Source organism: Tasmannia lanceolata, unplaced genomic scaffold (assembly GCF_043159265.1).
Source record: "Tasmannia lanceolata isolate RefF3 unplaced genomic scaffold, GAP_Taslan_0.1 ptg000015l, whole genome shotgun sequence".
Lineage (NCBI taxonomy): Eukaryota > Viridiplantae > Streptophyta > Magnoliopsida > Canellales > Winteraceae > Tasmannia > Tasmannia lanceolata.
The window spans coordinates 30,478,822-30,505,250 of NW_027518692.1; the positions used below are offsets into that span (position 1 = coordinate 30,478,822).

The following is a 26,429-nucleotide window of genomic DNA, read 5'->3' on the forward strand; positions in this document are numbered from 1 at the left end:
ACGGCTTGGATCGTCCTATGTTGTGGACGGGCCTTAATGTTACTTTACGACCAACTCCATAGAATTATCCAAACCATTCATTTGATGGGCCATAATGCAAATAGGTTGTGCCCCAAAAATCATTTCCATAGGATGATCACAACCTACGATCTATAGAGGTTGCATAAGATGTAGTTTCTATTTAGATTGGAGGGCTAGGATCAGCCTATGGAAATGATATTTTGGGACGCAATCTATTTACGTTTATGGCCCATCAAATGAACGGTTTGGATTATCCTATGGTGTGGTATGGGCGGGGCCTACGTTGTTCAAAGATGGGCCCACCATTCCACCTTCTGTTGGGCCCACCAACTCTGTTGTGTGTGTGTGGAGAGAGAGAGAGAGAGAGAGAGAGAGAGAGACCGGTCAAATGGTGGGAAAGTGACATATACGTTAAATCCTAACGTTTAACGTTAGCCACCCGTCAAGCCGGGGGGGGGAGGTGAATAGCCTACAAGGAGCAGGGAAATATCAGTGACCTAATTTTATTATATGAATATAGTCTTACTAGCATTACATGCCCATGCTATGCATGCGTGTAAAATGGTGGGCCCCACCCATCAATAAGAATAGGAGTGAAATAGTGGACCACACCCTATGCATGAGTTTGTTATAGATGGTGGGTCCCACCCCATCAAAACATGCCAATAAAAAACATAAGGTGCAGTGGTCCCATCCCAATAACATGAGGTGTAAAATGATGGCCCCATCCTATGCATGGTTCGGATAGAGATGGTGGGCCCCACACATAAACCAACATTTTGAACATATTTTCAAATTATATGGTGTAAGGCCTTACAGCAATAAGACCTTTGTACGGTGGAAGTACCACCCTTGACATTTGATCAAACAACAGTTCCTCGTGAGCTGCTATTGGATCAAATATCAAGGGCGATACCCTTACCGTATTGTTAGAAGGCCTTACACCGTATAAAATCTCATATTTTCAAGTTTAACTTTTGGGAGGCGATCATATAGCGGCGGTCATAGAAACCGCCGCTATAAGTAATATTTACAGGCGGTCTATTGCTACATGGTTTTTGTAAGTTGGCTACAGCGGAAGGAAACACAGGCGGTCTAAACCACCTCTAAATAGTCACTTTTTTCTCTCCCGCGCCAACCCCTCTCCCTTTTCCATCTTCTCTTCCACGCCAAACCCTCTCTAGGGTTACGGAAAATGAAGAATCCAAGAGGAAGATCTGAGCCGATATCATCTCCTATCCTAACAGATCCAAGAAAAAGAGGGCAACAATCTCATCTCGTTGCATATTTTGCTGAATCGTGGTAGATTTTCAGTTTCTGATAAACCTTTTCTCTATCCACATTTTTAGGTCTATTTTGCATTACTATTTCTCCATTTGATCTGGTTTTTGTATATGTCTGCTTTATGGTCAAAATATCCCATTTTTTATTACTTATTTCTCTTTAATCTTGGTATTTTATGCATAAATTTGGAAGATTATGGTTGGTGTTTAGCGATTTTTAAAAAAAATCTGCTTATTTCCATCCGTTGATCTGTCTTAGAGTTTTTTGGTTGGGCGCTGATACCCCCCCCCCCCCCCTTGTAGGCTATGCGCCCCCCCCCCCCCCCCCTTTCGTTGACATCTGGCTAACGTATTCCCACCATTTGACCGCTCTCTCTCTCTCTCTCTCCACACACAACAGAAACAGTTGGTGGGCCCAACAGAAACCATTGGTGGAATGGTGGGCCCATCTTTGAACAACGTAGGCCCCGCCCATACCACACCATAGGATAATCCAAACCGTCCATTTGATGGGCCATAAACGTAAATAGGTTGCGTCCCAAAATATTTTTCCATAGGCGGATCCTAGCCCTCCGATCTAAATAGAAACTACATCTTATTCAACCTCTATAGATTGTAGGGTTGTGATCATCCTACGGAAATGATTTTTGGGGCACAACCTATTTACATTGTGACCTATCAAATGGAAGGCTCGGATCATCCTATGGTCTGGACGGTACACTTCATTTTCAAAAATATGGGTGGGGCCTAAATTGGTACGAACCACACCATAGGATGATCCAAACTGTGGACGGCTTGGATCATCCTATGTTGGTATGCTTCAATTTGAAAAATATCGGTGGGGCCTACGATTGAGCCTTAATGTTAGTGTACGACCAACTCCATAGGATTATCCAAACCATGGACGGCTTGGATCATCCTATGCTGTGGACGGGCCTTAATGTTACTGTACGACCACAGGATGATCCAAACCATTCATTTGATGGGCCAACCCTTTTGGGGGCACAACCCATTTACATTATGGCCCATCAAATGGACGGCTCGGATCATCCTATGGTCTGGACGGTACACTTCATTTTAAAAAATATGGGTGGGCCTTAATGTTACTGTACGAACCACACCATAGGATGATCCAAACCATGGACAGCTTGGATCATCCTATGTTGTGGACGGTACGCTTCAATTTGAAAAACTATCGGTGGGGCCTACGATTGGGCCTTAATGTTACTGTACAATCAACTCCATAGCATTATCCAAACCATGGACGGCTTGGATCGTCCTATGTTGTGGACGGGCCTTAATGTTACTTTACGACTAACTCCATAGAATGATCCAAACCATTCATTTGATGGGCCACAATGTAAATAGGTTGTGCCCCAAAAATCATTTCCATAGGATGATCACAACCCTACAATCTATAGAGGTTGCATAAGATGTAGTTTCTATTTAGATCGGAGGGCTAGGATCAGCCTATGGAAATGATATTTTGGGAAGCAACCTATTTACGTTTATGGCCCATCAAATGGGCGGTTTGGATTATCCTACGGTGGTATGGGCGGGGCCTATGTTGTTTAAAGATGGGCCCACCATTCCACCAACGGTTTCTGTTGGGCCCAGCAACTGTTCCTGTTGTGTGTGGAGAGAGAGAGAGAGAGAGAGAGAGAGAGAGAGAGAGAGGGGGGGGGGGGGGGGGGGAGAGTGACATATCCTAACGTTCAACGTCAGCGCCCTTTTTGTTGATAGAAATAAAGTTTGAACTTCTTGAAAAGTTGGCCACCAAGGTAGAGTTTTCATTTTATTATTTTAAGGGTGATGATAAATTCGCACCCCCTATAGGACATAGGATAATTCGCAATCTTGTTAATGTGATTTGAGTCGAAATGCGTTGAAGTCTGCCACAATTCACGTTATAAGGGGTGCGACTTATCCTACAGGGGTGCGCATTTATCATCTCCCTATTTTTATTTTTGAGGGTTCAAAACTGAATTTTTTTGGTGGGCCCGAATGATTTGGATCCACATGCAACACACAAAACAACAAGGAGAACTACCACAAGGCAAGCTTTTATCAAATGATTCAGCAAGACTGCCCCATTTTCCACTGTTAATGTAACCTTGCAATGCAAATATTCACACTTGTTGCTTGTACCCACCCTTAACTCTAATCCGAACTTCCTCTACAGCGCTACACTGCATCACGAACAAATGTATATTTTAACTACAAAAAGGAATTAATCACTTCATTATCTTTAAGAAAACATACGAGAAAAAAATGGAAATTTTAACAGAGAGAAAGAAATACCATGTTTATCGCCTCGATAGGATGCTCACATTGATATGACAGCTCGGATCAATGACATCAAAATCAACCAAATTCTCCATTGGATCATCGTCGTCGTCAATCTCTTTGAATCCAATGTATAAATTTGCAACCGCAACCATAAATAAATGATATAACAATACAAATTCACATTTGATGGTGTCTCAAAGACCAAATGTACGATGAAAAACATATTCGAGAAACCAAGATAACCAAAAAATAACTTGATCAACGATCAAGAGAGGGGGTTGGTTCGACACAAAGTAGGTTGGGATTGGAAGGTCAATTAGCGTCTGGACGAAGTCGAGATATCAGAACCCCACGAATCACATTCCATGAATTCTCTCTGGAAAATTTCCATTATCTCTTAAAACCCTATTCTTAGATTTTGATTGTCAGAAGAAACCCTAGTTAGAATAAAAAGAAGAAATTTGGGGAAAAGAAATCTGACCTACACATTTGCGATCTTAGAAGCGAAGATGATCATCATCCCCCGCTCAAGAAGCAAGGTAGAAAGGCCCTCTAAGTAGTTTGATATTATTTTGTTAAATGCTTTTAAAGCATGATTCTATTGTGGTAATAAAAGCTGATGATAGAAATAAGAAAATATTCTCTTATATAAGAGCTAAATTTTTAAACAAATGTCATCACTACTAAAGCATCATCAATGTTGGATGCAATCAAAGGCAACCCAAGTCTCTATATGCCTTCACTACTAAAGCATTATCAATGTTGGATGCAATCCATGGCAACCCAAGTTTCTATGCCCCGCTAATTCATCACGGAAGGAGAGTTTAACAAGTAATCCGGCATCCAAAATCCCATTCTCTTGTTAAAATGCTCACCCGAAAATCCTTCTCAAATAGGTAGAACTTCAAAGTTCTAATAGGCAGTTATTTCCCTCATGAAAATACCAATATACCCTTAGGGCCCATTTGGATACCTCATATTTTGTATTTGGATTTGGAATTGAGTTTTTAATACAAAATGAGTAGATCCGCCGGCTCATGTTGAGGGAGACAGAGAGCGAAGGGGTTACTTCCTACCGGAGGGGAGAGGTTGAGGAGCAAAGAGGACGAAGGAAACTGCCAGACCTGTGGATTTCCAATTACTTATTTCCACTGCATATTTGGAAATTTGATTTTTTTTCACAGTTAGCCGCTGATTTGGAAATCCAAGGATTTGATCTGGATCCAAATCACAACGCAAAATGGGCTGCAAATGTGAGAAATCCAAATCAAAATCTTCTTGGCATCCAAACGGGCCCTTATCTCATAAAAAGGAGAGAAATAGAAAAAGTGGAAAATAGAAAGAATGGCTACCTATCCGGCTCGAAAGAGAAAGGCGTGCGTCAGCCACAACAAGATCCTTCATGTTCCTGCGGGGTAGCTGGTGTATTCGGTGGTCCATATTCAATGCTATGCATGGTTCCTTGGTAACTTCTAATTTGATTAGGGAATCCACTCCCTTTTCTAGAAGCAAGCCCTTCACGAACTAGCTAATTAGATGCGAGCCCCTCCTCGAGCAAAATCCTCATTTTGCTCCTCAGCCTATGGGGTATTAGCGACCGTTTCTAGTTCTAAAATGAAAATTTTGTACTCGTTATGGAAAATGACCAAAAAATGACAAAAATCCTAAAAAAAGGAAAGGATCCTCAAATACTCTTATGGCATAAAAAATGACTAGAATACCCATAGCTCATGGAAGATTGAGATAAAATTGGAAAAAAAAAATCCTAAAAAATAAAAGAATCGTAGAGCAATCTTATATTAAATGACCAAAAGATTCTCATATCCTGTGATGGTATGATCATGAATTTTTTATACTTGTATTTGGAGACCATAAATCTTTTTTTTTAAATTTAGCCCTAAACAGTGGTATTTTTGTCATGTTCTTTAAAAGAAGAGGAATTCTAGACTGAAGGGAGCCCTTGCAAAAAAGAGGTGAAAGGGCTCTCCTATTGGCTACACACCACCATCATGCATTAATAACGGCTGAAAATCAAACATGATGGTGATGTGCAGCCAATGGGAGAGCCCTTTCATCTCTTTTTTGCAAGGGCTCCCTTCAGCTTAGACTTCCTCTTAAAAGAATTTAGCATCTTTGTTTCTAGTTTCTACAACAATAGAAACAGCTAAGAAAATCAGAAGAAAACAAAACACTTTTTTTAGGATAGATATTAAAGAGGAGAATAAGAATAGTCGCACGCGAGCTATAACAGTACTATAAGACTTGAAGAAGAAGAAGAAGAAGGGAAGGAGCGCAAAAGAGATGGTGAGGATTCTTCCCATGGCGTCTTCCTCTCTTTCTCTCTCATATTTTCGCCCCCTCTCTTTTTCCTCTTTCGCCCCCTTCAGACTATCACCAAATCCTCGATTTGGCTTTTCTCTCGCCGCTCCCAATCCTTCTCGAAGGCTCACTCTCTTCGGCAGCGGTAATCTTCTTTTCTCTGAAAAAAATCCCTAGCTTTTGTGTCTTTTCCAAAACCCTAGATCTCTCTGTCTCCTCCTTTATTTACCTATAAATCTGCAACGTGATTCTATGTTTATGAGTGTGGGAACTGTTTAATCCTGTTTAGGGCCTCAAATAACCCTATTTCTTCTCTCTTTATCATGAGAATATTCTCTTCTTTCTCTTTGAGCCACTAGTTGTTATTATTTTTTATGGCTGTTGGTTTGATTTTATCACAATGCTCAATTTCAGTGAACTTGTTTTTTAGATTTCTGTCTTGTTACAATAGTCTTGGATCGTCTGTATTTCAATTTTTTTTTTTTTTAATGATTGAAGGGTTTTTTGCTTAGGAGTAGAATTGCCAATTGTTGATTCGTGAAATAACGTCTGATAATAATATATTTACATTATTCGACAAATTACTAGATGCTCCCTCTTTTGCATTTATCGAGATTTGTTCTCTACGAGTCTTGTAATTTGAATAGTCTCATTACTCAAAGAAATCCATTTTCAGTGAGCTTGCTTTTTGGATTTCTGTTTTGTTATGACTAGTTTTGAAACGTCTCTATTTAAATTTCCTTTTTCAATGATTGAAGGGTTCTTTGCTCAGGATTAGAAATGCTAAATGCTGACTCACAATATAACGGCAGATAATAATATATTTACATTAGTCTTTTAATATTTGGGTTTGATGAGGGCGATTCGGTTGTAAAATGCGTAGTTGAAAGAGTGGGAAGTGAGTGCGAGAAGTGATGCGGGAAGCAAAAGTGAGAAAAGAGAGAACGCGGGAAATGAAAAGCTCTAAAAAACTAAATAGAAAATTTGTGGGAATCATCATTGAAACTCAACATGAAGCATGTAATAGGTCTCATTGGAAGCGAACACGAAGTACATAGAAAGAGTAGGTTTGCAGTAAGTTAGGGAGGAAGGATTAAAATAGGTAAGAATTACAAGTAGAAAAGAAGACTTCTCGACTAATTAGAATTATAAGTTCTATGAATTTAAAGTTTCACGTTTTGTTCATGTGTATTTAATGTTAAGCTTTTGGAAAAAGATTCACACAATTTTCCTTTGAAACTTAAGTAAATGCACTCTTTCAACGTTATCAAAAGGTGAAGAATATTCTTTTAGGAAGAAAAAACCACCTAAACAGGAAATGTACTCTCAATTAAGAAGAAACGCATAGGAAGGGATTGGAAAGCACGCTTCCCCTAAACATGGGAAGCGAGATGTACTTAGCTTCCAAAGCGAGATTCCGGGCAAACGAGCTTCCCAACCAACTAGGAAGTTTCTGGTAACAATTGTAAATGACTTCTTATTTACTTGTTTATGTCTTTGCATGCTCCAAACTCTTTCTATGGGATGGAAAAGGCTGCTCTTTTAATATTTTTTCTTTGGCTATAGTAAAGCTTTACTGAAATAAAAGCTTGAATAATTTTGGTTGCCAATAGCGAAATTTTATAGAAGCAAACCCAATAGGCATGTATGTGCATTTATTTTTCTATTCACAACTAAAGCCTGATTTGCGTATAAGAAAAACCAATCGCAATTCCCCGGAACCCAATTCCGTATCGGGAATCTCGTCGCTTCCCCAAAAATTGGGAATCACGCTTCCCAAAATGGGAATCCCGCTTCCCCAACAATGAGAATCACTCTTTCCCAAAAATGGGAATCGCGCATCCAAAAAATGGGAACGTGCTTCCACGTCGCTTCTCATCGTTTTAATTTTATGGGAATCACAAAAATGGGAAACACGCTTCCCCGTCACGCTTCCCCGGTACTTACCCGGGCGCTTCCTCTGACCCTTCACGCTTCCCACCATCCCGGGAGACTTCGATTCCCGTTTCTCTCTTCCCGCTCTGGCAACCTTGAGAAAAACAAAGAAAAACTAATGCTTTGGCTTATGCAATACTTCAATTTGCGTAAATATATTTGTGTTCCATGCAATATAAACTTTGGTTTTAGAAGGAGACTGATGTCGGAAACGGCATACGACCAACATAAGTAGAAATCTCGCAAGAAATTGCTAAAAATTCATGGGGCTTTGAAATGCCTTTATCACGGTTTAAAAGTGAACTCCTTCACAAGACATAACACGAGCGTGAAAGTGCCAAAGAATTGCACAAAGAAGCCTTGGAAAATCTCCCCTTTCTCGTCCTTCCATTCTCTTTTATCGTTACATTTTACAAAATAACTTTCTAAATAAAGAATGCAAGAAATTAAAGAAACTTGCAACAAGGGAATTGGACTCGTAGTCTAAGAAAGAAAATTGACCACACCGGGTAGTTGTTATTTAAACAACTATACACTAAAATAAGAATGTTTTTTTTTTTGAGCAATTCCACTAAAATAAGAATATTCCCAGTATATTATCTAATGGAGTCCTAACTTACTAAAACTACTATGTAAAATGAGAAACTTCCTATGACTAGATAGCTGATGAAATCAACTTGTCATAACTAAGAAGGAAAGCTATCATTTAGCCGACACTTTGAATTTATTGCTGACACGACACAGGCGTCGTGCCGTGTTCGACATGACGTACGTGTCCACACTTGTCGACACTCCTTTGAACACTTTTAAATATACTGCTAGAAGTGTTAGACTTAATGTGGGCGTGTGGACACGTTTTTGTACTGTATCAAGTGGGACAATCTATTTTATTATAGAATATTGTGTTTACCTCTTTTATTATTAAGCCTTCTTTTGTTATAAACTCATTTTTTATTATAAACTCTTTTTCTAGCTCTTCTTTAACTAATTCTTGCAAATATTTGCTGCTATATCCTCTCCCCTAAACCTAAAACCCTAAACAAACTCTTATTCCAAGACAGAAGAGAACTAGATTAAATTGATGAATGATTTGTTATTTGATTATTTCATGTTTGTTTTAGATTATAGTTGATTAATTCTAAAATTTATTAGTTTGTTAAATGAATACCATTTTTATATTATTACAAATTATGATAGTAATCAATAATTTTATGTGTGTGTCGCCATTTCTAGATTTTTAGATGTTTCCATTTCAAACAACTCGTGTCTGTGTCGAAATAGACACTCGAATCCATATCCACAAATGATGATTATGTATACTTTCTATTTTAGCCATGTTCATGTTTCTAAATTTTGGGGGTTGTGTTTGACACTTCATGTCTGTATTGACACGCGACACTCTTGTCCATGTCCATAAATCATAGAAGGTAAGTCTAATAAAGATACTTCCTAATAATCGAGCAAGCTTCAAGGGAGTGCATGTGAAAAGCATTGCATGTCATTCCATGGCTCCATGTGTGTAACATGCACAAATGAATTTTCTTCCGTTTTGGATAATACATCCATGCCATCAATTTATCCGCTATGCTTGCTCCTGCATCAGAGACTGCATTTATTTTAAATTTCTCATATGCACTGTATGCAATTTTCTTGACAGAGAGAGGAGGGAGGGAAGATGAGATTTTCTTTTGAAAGGGTGAGAATGTGGTGGCTTTATGAGTAGCAAAAAATACAATTTTTTTTATAATAGTAATGAAATGTGTTACTTCTCATTGCTGCTTGATCAATAGCTCGCTATATTAGATTGTAGACAACACGTTCAATTTGTAATTCTCTTGTAGACTTGAGTGAGGAAAATGATCATGAAGTAAAAAAACTAACTTGTACATTTCTTTTTTATCGCTGTCCAGCTATTCCAAAAGTACAATCATTTGGAATCAAAACATCTAACTTTTTAAGAGCAGGACATGGTGTAGAAGCTGTCACAGCAGGAAATATGGCGCAAGCAAGCACTTCTGTTAGCAAAGAAGGTGCTTTAGAGTGGGTGAAAAAGGATAGGAGGAGACTCCTCCATGTTGTTTATCGTGTCGGGGATTTGGACAAGACTATAAAGTAAGTCTCTTCAGTATATGAATCAAAACTTCATTGGCTCATCTTACATTTATGCTATGATTTAACAGACACTTTGAATTTATTGCCGACACACGTGTCGTGCTGTGTCCAACACAACACGCGTGTCCACACTTGTCAACACTCCTTTACATACTTTTAAATGAATTGCTAGAAGTGTTAGACTTAATGTGAGCGTGTGGACATGTTTTTGTACCGTGTCAAGTGTGAGATTCTGTTTTATTATTGAATATCATTAACTCTTCTTTTATTATAAGCTCTTCTTTAACTAATATTTGTTGTTATCTCATGTCTATTTTAGTTTATAGTTTATTAAGATTTATTAGTTTGTTAAATGAATACCATATTTATATTGTTCCAAATTATGATAGTAATCTGTAATTTTATATGTATGTGTTACCATTTCTAGATTTTTTAGATGTTGCCATGTCATACAACGTGTATCCATGTCGAAACTCGACAGAAATCCGTATCGACAAATCAGTATTATACATACTATCTATTTTAGCCGTGTCCCCGTTTCTAAATTTTGTGGGTTTGCGTGTCCGACACTCCGTGTCCGTGTCAACAAATCATAGCAATTATGGCATATTGCTTTCTTCAGAGCTTGTTTATGTTTATGTTGATTGCAGATTCTATACGGAGTGCTTGGGAATGAAGTTGTTACGGAAACGTGACATACCCGAGGAAAGATACACAAATGCTTTCCTTGGATACGGTCCTGAAGATTCACATTTCGTTGTTGAACTAACCTATAGTAAGCTATCTGTAACCCTTCCACCTTGTATTGAAAGCTAAGTATTTTCAGGTTTTATTTCCTCAGAAGTGATATATTTCCCCCCTTTTCTTCCGTGGGCCACTCCCCACTTGTGTATTTAACTATTTATGACTATTCTTTTTACACAAACAAGGGGGTGTCCCATTGAAGAAAAGGGGGCGAATATATCATTTCCCTTTTTCCTCAATGTTTTGCCAAACTTTGTTTGATGCTCAAAGGTGCATTGCACTTCATTTTTTGCAAATTAAACCATGAACATAAGATTGTGGTGGTATCTCATGGGCTTTGTGCATCATTTAAATTTTGGCAGATTATGGAGAAGACAAGTATGATATTGGGACTGCGTTTGGCCACTTTGGGATTGCAGTCGAGGATGTAAGGTTCTATCACTTGAAAAATGCCATACTTTCTAAAAAAGCTTTTTCCTTTTCTTTTTGCATAAATGTAGAGGTTTCTTTTCTTGTTTTTTGGATGTCGACTTGGTTCTGCCCACACGTAAGCCACCTTTGACAAATATGACATGCACACTACTTTTCAAGCTTTAAGCTATTTAAATCTGTGTAGGTCTTCCCTTGACACACTGATTATTGATTGACTAGGATGCTTCTTAAGTTATTATTTTTTTTCTCAGCATGCTTCTGATGCAATGGATGTTTGCTTTCCAAGGGAAAAGTATTTTTTTTATTATGATGGCTACGGATTGAGGGAATCCATGGTTACAAATCAAATGTATAAATACTGATTAAGAAGAAAAGTTCATGTCTATTTTACGTGGTTTGTTGGTTTTCCTGGTATGGGCAATTCGCATTCTTGGTTCGCTTCTATGGTTTATTTGGTTTCCTAGTTTGGTTCTCTCCAATTCGTTAGTTCATTCATATTTTTGGAAATTTGAACTTAAATGAGAAATTGAGAATGGAGTTATGTCATAATGACTTATAATATTGTCTTAATTTCCAAAATCTATTAAAGAATCTAAAGATAGTAAATAATATCTGATTATTTTAATTTAAATAATATGAAATTTCAAATTTCAAACTAATGTATGTAACATGAATAACAAAAGCACACAAAATCTATTTCTGTAAATTTTCATAAAGGTATGTCACTTGGAAACCAGTGCACCCATGTATGAAATGAAAGCAACAATAATAGAACCCTTATCCCCTCCTTGGTTTTGGCAATAATTCTACAGCCCTAAAAAAGGTAAAGTTTGGTGTGAAATTGGAAAAGTTACTTATATGAAACAGATGGATGTTCCTTTATCAACTAGGATTAATTTAAGAAAGCTCTTCTAATATTGCAATTCTATAGCCCCCTTGATGCAAATTTGAACACAAAAGAGGGAAAGAAGAAAAGGCATCTATTAGAACACAACACGAAAAACATCTCTAGCGTATTGGCAATTAACCCTTCTTTTTCATGAGTGGAGGAAAAGAGAAGAAAAAGCATGAATGGAAGAGAGAAGGAAAGGAATAGAGAATCTTAATATGTGGAGTTACAGCGCAGAAGAGAAAGAGGAGGGACAGATTGAAATTTTTTTTTCTTAATAAAAAGAGGAGAGATTTCTAAGTATAAACAAAGATGAATTGGATGTACATGCACTGATCAAGAAAGCATTAACTTTATGAATCCCCACCAGTTGTTCACTCTTCACACGCCACAAGAGAATTGCAACTGAGCAGACAAAATATGGAAGAAAAATGTTACAGAGGCAGTAAGTTCTTCGTTTAACTCATGTATCAGTGAGGGAGAAACATCCACCAACAAGGTGTTTTGTCGGGCAACAAGAACTCATTTTCTTTGTCTAACGTTTCCTCGAGGAAGAATCAAAAGTCGTCGTCTTTGTTTTTGAACTATAAAGTTTCGAAGTGGTTTCACAATTTTTTCAAATAGGTGGTATGCTTCCGAACCGAACATTAAACTTCTGAATTGATTTCACAATTCCTTCAAACAGATGGTATACGGCCCTAAATGATGGAAGGTTGATGGGGCATGCTAGAAATTGGAATCCAAATGAAATTAGAAATCTAGTAGAGCGATTTCAATTTCTACCAGCCTTCCCATGTAACTCCCAAGACAAATATTTGTGACTATGATGTGGATTATTATGCATGTTTTTTTCTATGCAATATGGGATGTGTATTTCCAATTTCCATATTTTTTTTCTTGAAAAACAAAGTTTTGTCGGGCCATTAAAAAAAACAAAGTATTGTCGGAATCAGTATTTCCAATCTTTGTAAAATTGAGATTTTGGGTTGTCCGAGTTAGACCGCAAAAGTTATATTAGCATTAAAGGGAACATGTTACTGCAGAAATTTCAACTATACAGAGTAGCTATCTGAAGGAGTCAGAGTAACATTATTACCTGTGATATGTGCTGTGGAAAAAAGACCAGGTTGGGCAGCAGGTGTGTGATGTGCTGGAAGGTGTCTGAGAATCTGAATCAACAACGGTGTTTCATTTTCATTTCAGATGTTTCGGCATGAAGTGGGTATTCTTAGAAAATATTGGCGACTTTTTAATAAGTTAAAGGCTGAGGACGCTAGGCAGATGTGAAAATGCTGTGGATGGGATATATGGAAGGAAGCAATTCTATGATTTTTGAAGGGAAAATGAATTGGGTTCTCTCATAAATAATATCAAGATTGACATCATTCTTTGGGCAAAAGATACTGACCCAAGCTTGATTTTTTCTATTTCAGAAATGTTTAGAAATTGGTATGAAGTGGCTTGTGACAAATCCAGTCATGCTAAAAGATGGTGAGATGGATCCCTACTCTCCCCAACTCGGTGAAGCTCAATTTTGATGGAACCTCTAGATGTAGCCAAGACCAATGTCTGTCTGGAGTCAAAGGTGTTCTAAGAGATGAATTCAGGGACATTTGTATCTCTTAACTCTTTCTCTGAATGGAAGAAAATGATCCATGTAGACGAACCCAATTAGTGTCAGGATTAGACTTAGTCAATTTGAGCCGGGTAGATCCTTCATCTTCTTCATGAAAATTTTCTAAAGGATTCATTAGCCGACCCCAGCTAGTTTGGGACAAAGGCTTAGTTGAGTTGAGTTGTTGTATCTCTTTCTCTGTCCCAATTGAAAAATCACCATCATCTATGAGCAATTCAATGAATCAACAAAATGGTGATTATCAGCAACCAATGTTTTCACATTTGGGAAAAAATCTACCAACATCAAGGTTATTTTTCCAGAGTATTAGGGTCACCATCATCTATGGGCAATTCAATGAATCAACAAAATGGTGATTATCAGCAACCGATGTTTTCAAATTTGGGAAAAAATCTACCAACATCAAGGTTATTTTCCAGAGTATTAGGGTGATAGTATCATATAGAATCATATTATTTCATCTCATGAAATAAAAGGCTCTAAACTGATTCTTAGAAAGAGCATGATGATTTGGGGTCCTCCACGTTGAAGCATCTAGTGCGTCCAATGCCTCAATCCGTTTCGACAGTTGATCGTAATATCTCTTCATCTCCCAATTTTTAAATCCTATTGTTTTTTTAATGGCTTCTAAATACTATTTATCAACTAACTACATAAATATTTCTCAATAGAAAAAAAAACAATTGTTCGCAAAACTATCCAGAGGGAGTACATTAATGACAGAGAGAAGGAGAAGAGGGGGAGAAGGGAATAATAAAAACCATTTATAATCATTATCCATATAAATTTGAGGTCAAAATGATTCCAACGTACCCATAATCTATCTCTTGCTTAAGGCTGCGTACATCTAGTCACGGAAACAGCCTCCCTGCAAAGCACGAGTAAGGCTGCGTACATCTAGCCCTCCCTAGACCCCGCAATGGCGGGAGCCTCGTGCACTGGGCCGCCCTTTCTTAAAGTAAACCAATCAAACACAAGGGGTACATTTAATCTATCAAAACGTATGTCACGCCCTTCACCTGAGGCACATGACAGGTGCCGCACGCTTGCAAGGCGGAGCCTCACAAACATGCAAGGCCTCTGTCAGATACCAATAGTAACATGCATAAATCAATATCAACCACCATATAGATAAAGCAGGAAAACACAAAATAAAAGAATTAACTTGAAGTAGTGAATATATACATATATCTACACTGTCTGCAATCCTCTCTCCCTTTATTATTTACAACACCCATCTAACAATACAAATACTCACATATATATTAATCCAGAAAATCCCGCAAGTACAGGGTGAATTCCTCATCACGACCAGTCTCAATTTCTGAAAAAGTTAATGAAACCGCATATAAGCTCGAGAGCCCGTAAGCAATATATCACAACTAGAGCATGGTCTATGCAATTATTAAAGATGAAAAATGGATGAAAATTAGAATCCTGACTTCAGAATTCTCTGGGTATATATCAGAGTATGCAACACTATAGATCAGAAGAGAAAAAAAAGCAGGGATTCTTTGGATTTATTTCTAAATTCTGTGGATTTAACACGTAGAGCTCTCTCCACCACATTCCGTTGCCTCTCTCTCTCTCTCTCTCTCTCTCTCTCCCCCCGATTACCACGCGTCCAGCACTGCCGATTCTATTTACTTCCTTTTCTCCAAAATATCTATACTGCAGAAGAGATATTTTGATTATTTTCCTCCGTCTTGATCCTCATCTACACATCTCTATCTCTTTCTCATCAGTTCATTGGCTCAAGTTCCCTTGCCTTTTCTTTTGCTTACAAATATTTAAGTTAACATGCTAGGAAACAATGCAATTTTCACAATTCATAATAAGGAAAACACTTTGAAAACGGGATTCCGTGTTGAAAATAAAAAGGGATGGATGTGACCGTTGATTTGACGTTTTCAAAGAGTTTTTATTGCTTTATGGGGGTTTGAACTCCTTTTGTATTTTAGTGGACGTGGCTCCACTAAATGATGCCCATTTTTTTTTTTTTCAAAATGGATTCCTGTTTTCCTAGCAGTGCTCTCGTAATAATATACTCATGCAGAACATGCTAAAGGTCAGCTATATCACTTATCTTCCACGACCTTCCCCTTCCCTTTTCACAACTGGACACGCTCAACTACACCCCAAATAAAGCAAGAACACAACCCATATTACTTATGATTCATACACATCAAGCGGCATTCACAAACTCAAACTAGAAAGAAAGTAATCCAAACACAACACAGATGGACGGTCGACTGTGCGACACAGAAAACCCAAAATTACTTTAAAAACTACTTTTTCTTCTTTTTCCCTTGGACCCCAATGACAATTAAGCTACTAATCACTCTGATTTAGGCTAAATCACAAGATTATGGTCTTAAACACAAGTTTAGGGTATTTCATTCTTCTCCCCTTAAAAAAATCCGTCCTCAAAATTTAACCTAAACAAGCTACATCTACACTTCTACCTGAACCACTACATCTCTCTTTCTCTTTATGTCTCTCTTTATTTTTCACTCTTTCTATTGTACCAATACATGTCCTACGGACTCCATCCATCAATGCACACACACAATCCGTTCATAAAATTAAAAGGAGAAGTGATGCCCAAGGTGGTCCCCGCCCTCTGTTTTCTCTTATAAATACTAGCAAACTCAACAGTTTTTTTTTGTTAGGTAAGCTGGGATCGAACCTGCAACCTCAAGGGTGAGACACTATGCCTCAATCATTGAGCTACAAGCCCAACCCCAGCAAACTCAAATGTTTTTAGGCTGCATTGACCAATCAGGGCCAGCCGGAAGAGGGAGGGAGGGAGGACTATTGGCCCATTAGCTTGGTAGGTAGCCTTTTATAAAATTATTGCAGAAGTTTTGGCCACTATAATTCGCTTGGTTATAGGGGAGGCAAAAAAAAATCACTTGGTTAGAGGGGAGTTGGTCTCTCAAAATCAAGGGGCCTTTGTGGAGGGCCTGCAGAATTTTAATGGCTAATGAATACCTTGATTCTAGGAAAAGTGATGGTACCCTTGGGATCTTTTGTAAAGTGGATATGCAGAAAACATATGACGTGGATTGTGGGTTCATTACTATCTATTGGGGAGAATAAAGTTTGGGTGGAGGTGGCAGATGTGGGTCATGGAATGCATCTCCTCTTCACAATTTTCCATTATTAGTAGTCGAAAAGTTATTGGTTTCTTGAAGAACTCTGGATGTTTAAGACAAGGGGATGCTTATTCTCTATTCCTCTTTACGTTAGTGGGAGAAGCTTTGAGTTGACTCCTAAGAGCGATCGAGGCGGGCCTTTTCGATGGATTCCATATGGGTTGGAACAATCCATACATCCTTCACCTTCAATTCGTAGACGATACCTAGTTTTTCCGTGGTGCTTTCTCTATCCAGCTTCACATTTTGAGAGGTACACTATGGTGGTTTGAGGAGTGTCAGGTTTAAAGCTGAATGTTTCAAAGGTTTCGTCATGATAGTTAATGTGGGAGAGTTGAAAACTAGGGAGCTTGTGGTCTCTTTTGGTTGTCAGGTTGAAAACCCTGCTATATACTATATCTTGATTTACCCGCCGGTATGGGGATCCCTCATAAAGCCCTTTTGGACCCAATGTTGGAGCGGATCGAGAAGAAACATGGTCATTGGAAGAGTTCTTACATTTCATTTGGGGGAAGGATAACTTTAATCAAGGCCACCTTGTGAACCTTCGTGTGTACTTTATGTCCATCTTCAAGATCCCGAAGGTGCTTGCTAATACTATCAACAAACTTCAATGGGATTTCCTTTGGCAAGATAAAGAGGGGAAGATGAAACACCTTGTGAAATGGGAAACTTTATACCATCCCAAAATTGCAAGGAGGCCTCGGTTTTAGAAACATTTGTATGAGGAATAACGCTTTTCTGGAGAAGGATCATTATGGGCAAGTTTGGGGAGGGTTGCTTCTTGCATTGCTGACCGTAGGATTTGAGCTCTGAATCCTATATGTGAGATCTTCGCGCATTCGTTTTTTCTGTTGTTTTGTTAGGGGTCCTGTCCTTCTAGGAATTGGTCAAGGATCTGGTTGGCGGACTGTCCCACCCGAGTTCCAATGTTTTGGATGGACTGTGGCTCAAGGAAAGATTAACACTGGCTATTTTCTCTAGCGAAAGAGATGCTTCTTGGCTAATAGATACATAGTTGAAGAGGAGAATTGCAATCACTTAGAAGGTTTCAGATTTTGATTTTGGTATGCATTTTAGTCACGATGGAAATGAAAACATGTCGCTTTCAGATGAAATTTCGGTGGAAATCCTGTAAAATTACAGAAACGTATGGAAACATATTGGGAATGATGGACATTTAAGATAAAACTTCAAGAAGTGCAAGAATAAGCACAAATACACACTCAAAGATCACACGGGGAAAAAAACTACCCATAATGGTTTAACAATGTTAAACATCTAGTGACAAATGCTATCACACATGTCTAATAATTCAGTAATGTTATATTTCACATGTAATTTCTATAAATATTTATTTATTCGTAGTATACTATACTCGAATAAAAAAACCGGCGGCCTAGTGCACGATGCTCCTGCGATTGCGGGGTCTGGGGAGGGCTAGATTTACACAGCCTTACCTCTGCTTTGTATTTATATAATATACTCAAATGTATATTATATAATAAATATTTATAATAAATTACACTACAATTTGCTTTTCATCACACACTCTAGTCCAAACGAGCTGGCTGATATTTTAGCCGGAAGCAATGTGAATGGAGAATCTTTGTGTCTGGGGAAATCTTGCCCTGTCTGAAACTGGCATTTCTTTATAAAATTCTTCTCTTTATTGTGTCAAAAATGATGTAACTAGGAATATGAACCTGAGTAGGGTATCAACGTGCTGGACCCACTTGTTAATTGGATACAAAATCTACCTTGTAATTAAACCGGGCACAATTAGAATGTTCATTTTTCCGTGATTAAGTCCGGCCCATTGACACCCTGCTGACAAGTGATATGAAACTTTATCTAATCAACAATGGTATTGAAATGTACTTGCCAAAGCATGTGTAGATTCTTGGGTGACTACTACTTTGGTGACAAACTTTAGCTTGTGATAGACTGATAGGAACCAAGTTTTTCTTATATCGATCTGCCATTAATCAAGTATTATTATCATCATCCTATATACCACAACAATGTTTTTTATTTACCATAGCTCGATACTTGATTTTTGTCCCTTTACTCTTTGTAGGTTTCAAAGACTGTGGATCTTATAAAAGCTAAGGGGGGCAAAGTGACCAGAGAACCTGGTCCTGTGAAGGGGGGCAATACTGTCATTGCTTTTATTGAAGATCCTGATGGTTATAAATTTGAGCTTTTGGAAAGGGGGCCTTCACCAGAGCCCTTGTGTCAAGTAATGCTTCGGGTGGGAGACCTTGATCGCTCCATAAATTTCTACGAAAAGGTGAGTATTGTTATCAACCGGAATTACGAATGACTTGATGCATTGTGATTGAAAGACGCTTGTTTTCTGGTTTCTTTCATGTACTTTTCTTTGTCTGAGGTTCTAAAACCATGCTTACTTTCAATCCTAAGGCTTTTGGCATGGTGCTTCTTCGCAAACAAGATAATCCTGAATACAAGGTAACATTACATCTTTACCTATCAACTGAATTCATATCTTTTCTCTAGCTATTCATGTATATATGTACAATCAATGTACACCCATACCCGTATAGGTTCCTCCTCCAATAAGAGTGGTGGTTGCTATGCTTCCTTTGCTTCTTTTTCTCTGTACGTGTAAGCTTGAAAAAAAATGTTGGGATCTTTTTATTTGAAACTTTCTTTTATGCTTGCATGGGAAGACAAAACCATCAGCTGCATATTTACTTGAAATATTATTGTTTTAAAATGTGACATATTTTTGTAAATATGCAAGCCATGTGTACATATGTAGAGGAATGATATGGTCAGACTATTCATGTAAATATGGTTAGTTCCTATGCACTTTATGTAAGCTGTTTTGGGCCTTTTGGCTGCGTGTGGGTTGGCCTTGCTGTATGTGCCTATCACATGGAATTTGTTTTATTCCAGTTAGACGAGTCTGATCCTATCATTATTCAAGAATATTTAATATATGTTTGTTTAATACCTTGCAAATTCCAGAAACTAGGTGCAAGCGGCATCCGAATCAATGAGTGACAATGAAATCTGTGGCCCCAATTATTTTCAAATTCTACAAACTAGTGCGGATATGTTTATCTGGTCTTTAGCTATGAATGTGGGAGACTTTGATTGCCTCTAGTGTCGACATGTTTTATCTGGTCTTTGTTGATTCATTATTTTATTTAACATTTTCAAAGTTGTTTTTTAATGTCCTCATATTTTTCTTTTGTGTGTGCGCACTCTTAATCATGTGAATGTCGCTTTGTATTGTTTGCCTATTCCTGCTTTTGACATTTTGTTGTACTAATTTTCAGTATACAATCGCTTTTATGGGCTATGGTCCTGAAGATAAGAGTGCAGTACTGGAGTTGACATACAACTATGGGGTTAAAGAATATGACAAAGGAAATGGTTATGCACAGGTAAAATGTTATTTTGTTCTCAAACCGGTGCTCTAGAAGACCCCAAGTAACATTTCTGTCGACTAAATTCCATCAAGTACATTGAAGTTTAATTTTTTTTAAACTTCTATCACAATTTAGTCGTCTAGGAGATCGCAAGTAGCATTTCTGTCGTCTAAATTCCATCAAGTACATTGAGGTTTAGTTTTTTTAAAGCTTAATTTTTTTTAAACTTCTATCACCGTTTAGTGGTCTAGGAGATCCCAAGTAGCATTTCTGTCAACTAAATTCCATCAAGTACATTGCAATTTATTTATTTTAAAACTCCTATCACTGATTATTCAAGTATGTTATTGTTCCCATTTTTGGGGAAATGATATCAGCACTACCATGTTTTGATATTTCCACTAAAGCATCTTGTCTCTGAGTATTTGAAGAGCTGTCAAAAGGTTATTAGAGTTCCCAAAAAGCTCTCACAAGCCAATTAAACAAGAAAAGACGAGCTGGGACCGTGCAACTATTAAAACATGGTTGTGCTGATATCATTTCCCTTTTGGTAAATTTGTTTTCTGCACGAACTGTGCTCATCTTAATGGATTCCCTTATTATGTAAATGATTCTTGCATCTTACCAGATCGCTATAGGCACTGATGATGTTTATAAAACTGCCGAAGCAATTAAACTATATGGGGGAACGATCACCCGTGAGCCAGGGCCTTTACCTGGTATCAACACAAAGATTACTGCTTGCTTGGATCCTGATGGATGGAAATCGGTATGGCCACTAAAAACACCCACTTTTTCCTGTCACATGCTTGTGATGACGTCAACTATGAAATGTTCCTTCCTAGGTATTGTTTGGCTACTTCATTGCTTGTTTTTGGTTTTTGCAACTGGTTAACATGTTTTCTAGATCTTATGGACATGGCTGAAAGATGCTGACGCTTGCTGCTTATTCCTATAATCAAATCTTTTGTTACAAAACATAAGCATTTTCCCAGGCAACCACATATTTCTCATACACAAGGTTTCCAATATATCGACAATATACCGTGATATGTTTTTTTATCCAGTATAAAGGTGATACTATCACCTTCTTTATATTATTGCCTATATTATGACACGTTTGGCAATGTATCAATATATTTATGGCTGGTTCTCTCTTTTTTTTTCTTCAATTTCACTGTTGTCTTTCTTTTAATAAATTATATTTTTACTAATATTTTATCGTGCATATTAATATATTTATAATGGTGTGCTTATTGCTTCTTTAATCTTAGTATGCGGGCTTTAAATGGGTAGAAATAATCATTAATAGTCACACGACCAGATGTAGACATCTCTTGCAATTTTCTGAGGGATCAAATGGGGATGTATCTCTTTCTCAACACACTAACCTACAAAAGTTAAAACTGTTTGTTAAAGTATAAAAAAATAAATAACGCCTTTCTCCAACAGCTTAAGCTATTGGAGAAGTTGGTAAGTTAATATGGCATCAGAGCCATCGATCTTGTTGGCATGAGCACAACCTCTTCAAGTTCCGTTCTCCGGCAGACGGCCGTTCTTGCTGTCCGTCCGCCCGGCCACACCTCGTTCCCACCGATCCATTGGATCGAGTATTTATTTTTATTTTTTTTAACCTCCTTACCTTGACGAGCATGCAGTTTTTTTTTTTTTTTTTGGGGTCTTGTGCACATTTTCTTCTCCATTTACCTCAAAAAATCGAGAGCAAAGGAGAAGAAGAAGATAAGTGGCCACGATTCTAAGTACTTTTCCACCACCAAGAAGGGAGAAATCCCTGAACTCAAAGACGAGCTCAATTCTCAGTACAAGGATAAGAAAAAGGATGCCGTGAAGAAGGTAATTGCTGCAATGACTGTTGGGAAGGATGTTTCATCATTGTTCACGGACGTGGTGAACTGCATGCAGACAGAGAATTTGAAGTTGAAGAAGCTTGTCTATTTATATCTTATAAACTACGCGAAAAGTCAACCTGACCTAGCTATACTTGCTGTAAATACATTCGTGAAGGATTCACAGGATCCAAATCCCTTAGTTCGTGCATTAGCTGTCAGGACTATGGGATGCATCCGCATTGATAAAATTACAGCATATTTATGCGATCCACTTCAGAGATGTCTTAAGGATGATGATCCTTATGTTCGAAAGACAGCATCGATATGTGTTGCTAAACTTTATGATATAAATGCCGAGCTAGTGGAGGATAGAGGATTTCTAGAGAATTTTAAGGATTTAATTTCTGACAATAATCCAATGGTGGTGGCAAATCTGTGGCAGCACTTGCAGAGATCCAAGTTTAGTGAAATTACTAGAAAATTTTACATGGTATCAAAGCCAAAGGTCTCGAGTTCAAACCTCCCGGATAGCGAAAATCCACATGCAATGGTCAGCCCAAAGTGGGACCACATGTGCCACGTGTTTGCCAAGTGGGCCACACGTGCAGGGGAGTGTTAAAGTATAAAAAAATAAATAACGCCTTTCTCCAACAGCTTAAGCTATTGGAGAAGTTGGTAAGTTAATACTGTTTAATTATTCTCTTTATAGCTTGTTCATAGGTTTATAATTTATATATAATCAGAAGCTTTACTTAAATCAAATATATTTTCAAGATATTGGTTTTTGTTTTGAACAATCACAAGATAATGGTTTATAAAGCTTGTTTAAAAAAAAAGAAAAAAAGAGATAATGGTTTATAAAATGTTTTAACAGAAAAACTCCAAGAAATATAGAGTTAATGCATATTCATATACACGTATATTCGTAATACTTTAATCTCTCTTTCTTTTCTTTTTTTGTATGGTAGCTGCTTTGCATTCTCCACAATGATACTTTTATCCTTTAGAACCATAAGGAATTAACTATGTAACTATCATTAATATGAAAGCTCTCTTATTTAATATTCTAATGTATTATCAATATATTAATTATATTTTAAATTCTCATTGTACGCTATGAGTGTGTTTGTAAAATTATGTACAATTGCAATTATTAAAAACGGTAAAAGGCATTTGCAATATCCATAAGATTTATAAATTAAGAAAGTTGTGTTACTGGACCTTTTGGTAAAATTCAGTTGCGTATGCTGATCGACTGTGGCGGCGGCAACAATGGGGGTCAATTTGGCATTGCAACATGAGAGGTGATGGGCAGTGGCGCAGGGAACCATGGGTACTTAGATCCATTCTGTCGGAGGTGGAGAAACGACGAGGCAACAACCAATGATAGATCAGGATTGAGACGAGGCGGAAGAAAGTAATAGCTGTTTGAGATAAGAGATGCTGTGGTGGAAAGAGAAGGCTCAAGATGAAGGGGAGATGAAGAGAAAGAAACTATTCTCTTTCTCGCGTTTTGACTGGCAAAGAAATTTATTAAAGAAGAGAAAGAGGACACTGCCTGAAGGGGGGGGGTAAATACAATAAAAGGCAAGCTAACAAATCAAGCTAAGAAGAAACACTAAAAATCTACAAAACCGGAAATCTCGAGGAAAATTATCAAAAAAGCTCCACTCTGGCCCTAAACACTCCGTCTCTAGCCAAAAGATTAACCTCAGTGTTGGCAGATCTCCTAATGTGTTGGACTACAACCAAATAACCCTTAAACCGCTCATGGATTTATTCAATTTGTCTCCCCGAAATTCTTTGATTTTGAAATCATTATTTTGAAAATCCTTCCTCACCCATCTTTAAGAATGCGATATGAGGAGGTTTAAATCATGGTCTTAGAAATCAGAATTGGAGCAATCCAAACAGTAACAACTAAAAGATGTGATTTCTATTTAAGTTATGCTAGGAAAAAGCTGATGCATTTCTCCATAAGCAAGGGAAATCATGGTGACTTGTGGTCACGGGGTAGAGGAGAAGCAGCAGCAAGCCCGTGGGGCGAAACCCCTTTTGCAAAATGACCAACATACCCTTAAATTATGGGTTAGTTTTCAAATGAATTGGAAAGCAATCTCCAATGGCTGGATAAGTCGAACCTGACCGAAATCTCGCCGCCCCAGCTATATGGTGGCGGAGGAGTTTTCCTCCGATGAATGGATGACGGCTTCCCTAAGCCTCCCAAAAAATCGATCTATGATCAAACTTAACTTTTAGATTGATTTTCCAAAAGTAGGGTTATTTTTTCATTTGGTTCGTCATTTGTAATACGAAAATGCAGTCTTGTTTACAAAGACTTTTTCTTTCTAATTTTACCTTTTTGAGTACTCAACAGTCGGGATTTTTGGTGTAATTCAAACACACCCTAAACTAACCGCAAATTTCTTGGCGACATTTCACATATATTTCTTATATATATGCTATTGCTCGATTCCAGAGGAGCACAGAGATGATCTTGGGCATGAAACTTAAAAGAAAACCTATCTTTACATTAGTTTATTTGGTTTTGATACTAAAGGGATAAAACTGACTTACCGGATTTATCTTCCACAAGCATCGTCTGGAGAAGGTACTAGTCAGCAGAAGCTCGTCTCTCCGGCTTTCTCCTTGCTTGACAATAGTCGGTGATGGGATTGGGCTTCTTTTCCCTCTTTCATATGGATTTCCAAAGAAGGAAAGATGCCATGTCCGTCGCATGCAAGCAGGGATCTGAGGAGCCTCATTTATAGAGGTTGGGGAAAAAATCTCCATCACATTTTGCTTCCTTTCCCAACTTCTCCTCATATCCATTTACATTTCCTTATAAAGATAAGCTTTAGTTAGTTTGATAAAATCTAACACTAGAGGATATTAAATATCATGGGCCCTTTGATCTTAGCCATTGATCTTTGTAATGGGCTAATGGCCACCTTAATGTTAGGATTGCTCCTAACAATATAGCCAATAAATCAATTCATAGTGGTCTGACCATAAATTTATTTTGACTATGATCTCAATAACAAGTTTGACTTAGTAAATCTTTTGAGTAGTCACTCATGTCGATGCATGCATCAGTCTTTGCCTAGAGCGTCCATTACATAAATTAGTAATTGGCCTTGTACTAATCCTTTGCCTGCATGTCAGGTCATACTTTTTGTAACTAGATATTGGGCTAGTGAAGGTTAGAAAAAATGTGCTGTTAACTCAGGAATCAGTGAAGTTGCATTATTTAGACAGAATATGTCATAGATTGTAATGACTACTTTTTAAAAAAAATCATTAAATGAGTGTTCTAGGATTTTCTTTATAACAGAGTGCTGTTGTAGTTTTTTTTCCATAAATTTTCTATTATTTCCATTTTTCTTTAGCATAATGTGGATATACTGGCAGGGGTGTTCTAGGAGACTGGGTATATTCTTTTCTTGGAAAAGAGAATAACATGTATGGCCAGGTTTTTTTTTTTTTGTGTTTTGGAGAAAATTTATACCTACATATAAAAATCCCTGAAAATGAATTGTGCAAAACAGTGGAAAATTCGTATTCCAGGGAAATCCATATATCCAAACATACCCTAAAGGGATTCAAACAATATTTTAGATGGATCTTCTAAGTTGGGTAGGATACAGAAAATCTCAGGAAAAGCAAAATAAAAGAAGAGAAGGACCGACGAACATGACTCTCTTGAAAAGACCCAATCCATGCTTCACACAATAATTTTCCATAAAATTTTTACTTTAGCTATTTCACATTGCAAAACACAGATTCAACAGCAGCTGGTGTGAGACTGGATTTTTATTGCTGTAATTCTGAGGCATAGAGTGAAATCATCATTGAATCCTCACTGAACATCATTTTTATGACTTCTCTTTTGCATTTGTATCCTTAAACGCACAGATTAAAATTATTGCCTTTTGCCAGAAACTATATGGGCTCTGATGGCCTTGAATATTGAATTTTTTTCGAATGTTTTAATGCGTCTTCATAATAATTCGATTCCATTTCTGCCATCAACGTGATTTTATTACATTTTTTTTTCTCTTGCAGGTATTTGTTGATAATATAGACTTCACCAAGGAATTGGAGTGACTGGCAGTTAAACTTCACATTGGCCAAATCGTCCCGAGCTGCCTAACCATTTTGTTACTGAAGTCTGGCTTTTCGTGGAATTGGATCTTCGAAAAGCCATGGAAGAGAATGCCTTTCACCTTGTAGATAAGCCAGTTCTCCATATGGTAGTACCATTAATAATAAACTTTTTTTTTATGGGTCTACAATACTATAGGTGAGTTCTTTTTCCACCATTGATTTATTTAATCAAATCAATATCTAGTTTTTTTTT

The 26,429-nt window shown here is 37.6% G+C and overlaps 1 protein-coding gene across 3 annotated transcripts; it reads left to right on the top strand.

Annotated features, from left to right (window-relative positions):
* Positions 1-5,804: 5,804 nt before the first annotated feature.
* LOC143846326 (putative lactoylglutathione lyase, chloroplastic) lies at positions 5,805-26,429 on the top strand. 3 transcript variants are annotated; one of them, XM_077354751.1, is made up of 9 exons: positions 5,805-6,057; positions 9,758-9,959; positions 10,610-10,734; positions 11,066-11,130; positions 18,899-19,111; positions 19,243-19,290; positions 20,127-20,234; positions 20,848-20,988; positions 26,135-26,429. In XM_077354751.1, the coding sequence occupies exons 1-9, from the start codon at positions 5,895-5,897 to the stop codon at positions 26,174-26,176; spliced, it is 1,107 nt and encodes a 368-aa protein (XP_077210866.1). In that variant the 5' UTR covers positions 5,805-5,894; the 3' UTR covers positions 26,177-26,429. The 3 variants fall into 3 exon arrangements, with proteins under 3 accessions (XP_077210866.1, XP_077210869.1, XP_077210867.1); XM_077354754.1 differs by having other exon boundaries at positions 9,824-9,959; XM_077354752.1 differs by having other exon boundaries at positions 5,806-6,057; positions 9,812-9,959.

What these genes read in the sequence shown, in the direction of transcription:
- LOC143846326 (XM_077354751.1), top strand. Translation starts at nt 5,895, where the DNA reads ATGGTGAGGATTCTTCCCATGGCGTCTTCCTCTCTTTCTCTCTCATAT. An exon ending in GATTTGGACAAGACTATAAA is followed by an intron (nt 9,960 to 10,609) that starts GTAAGTCTCTTC and finishes TGTTGATTGCAG; the next exon opens with ATTCTATACGGAGTGCTTGG. An exon ending in CGTTGTTGAACTAACCTATA is followed by an intron (nt 10,735 to 11,065) that starts GTAAGCTATCTG and finishes AAATTTTGGCAG; the next exon opens with ATTATGGAGAAGACAAGTAT.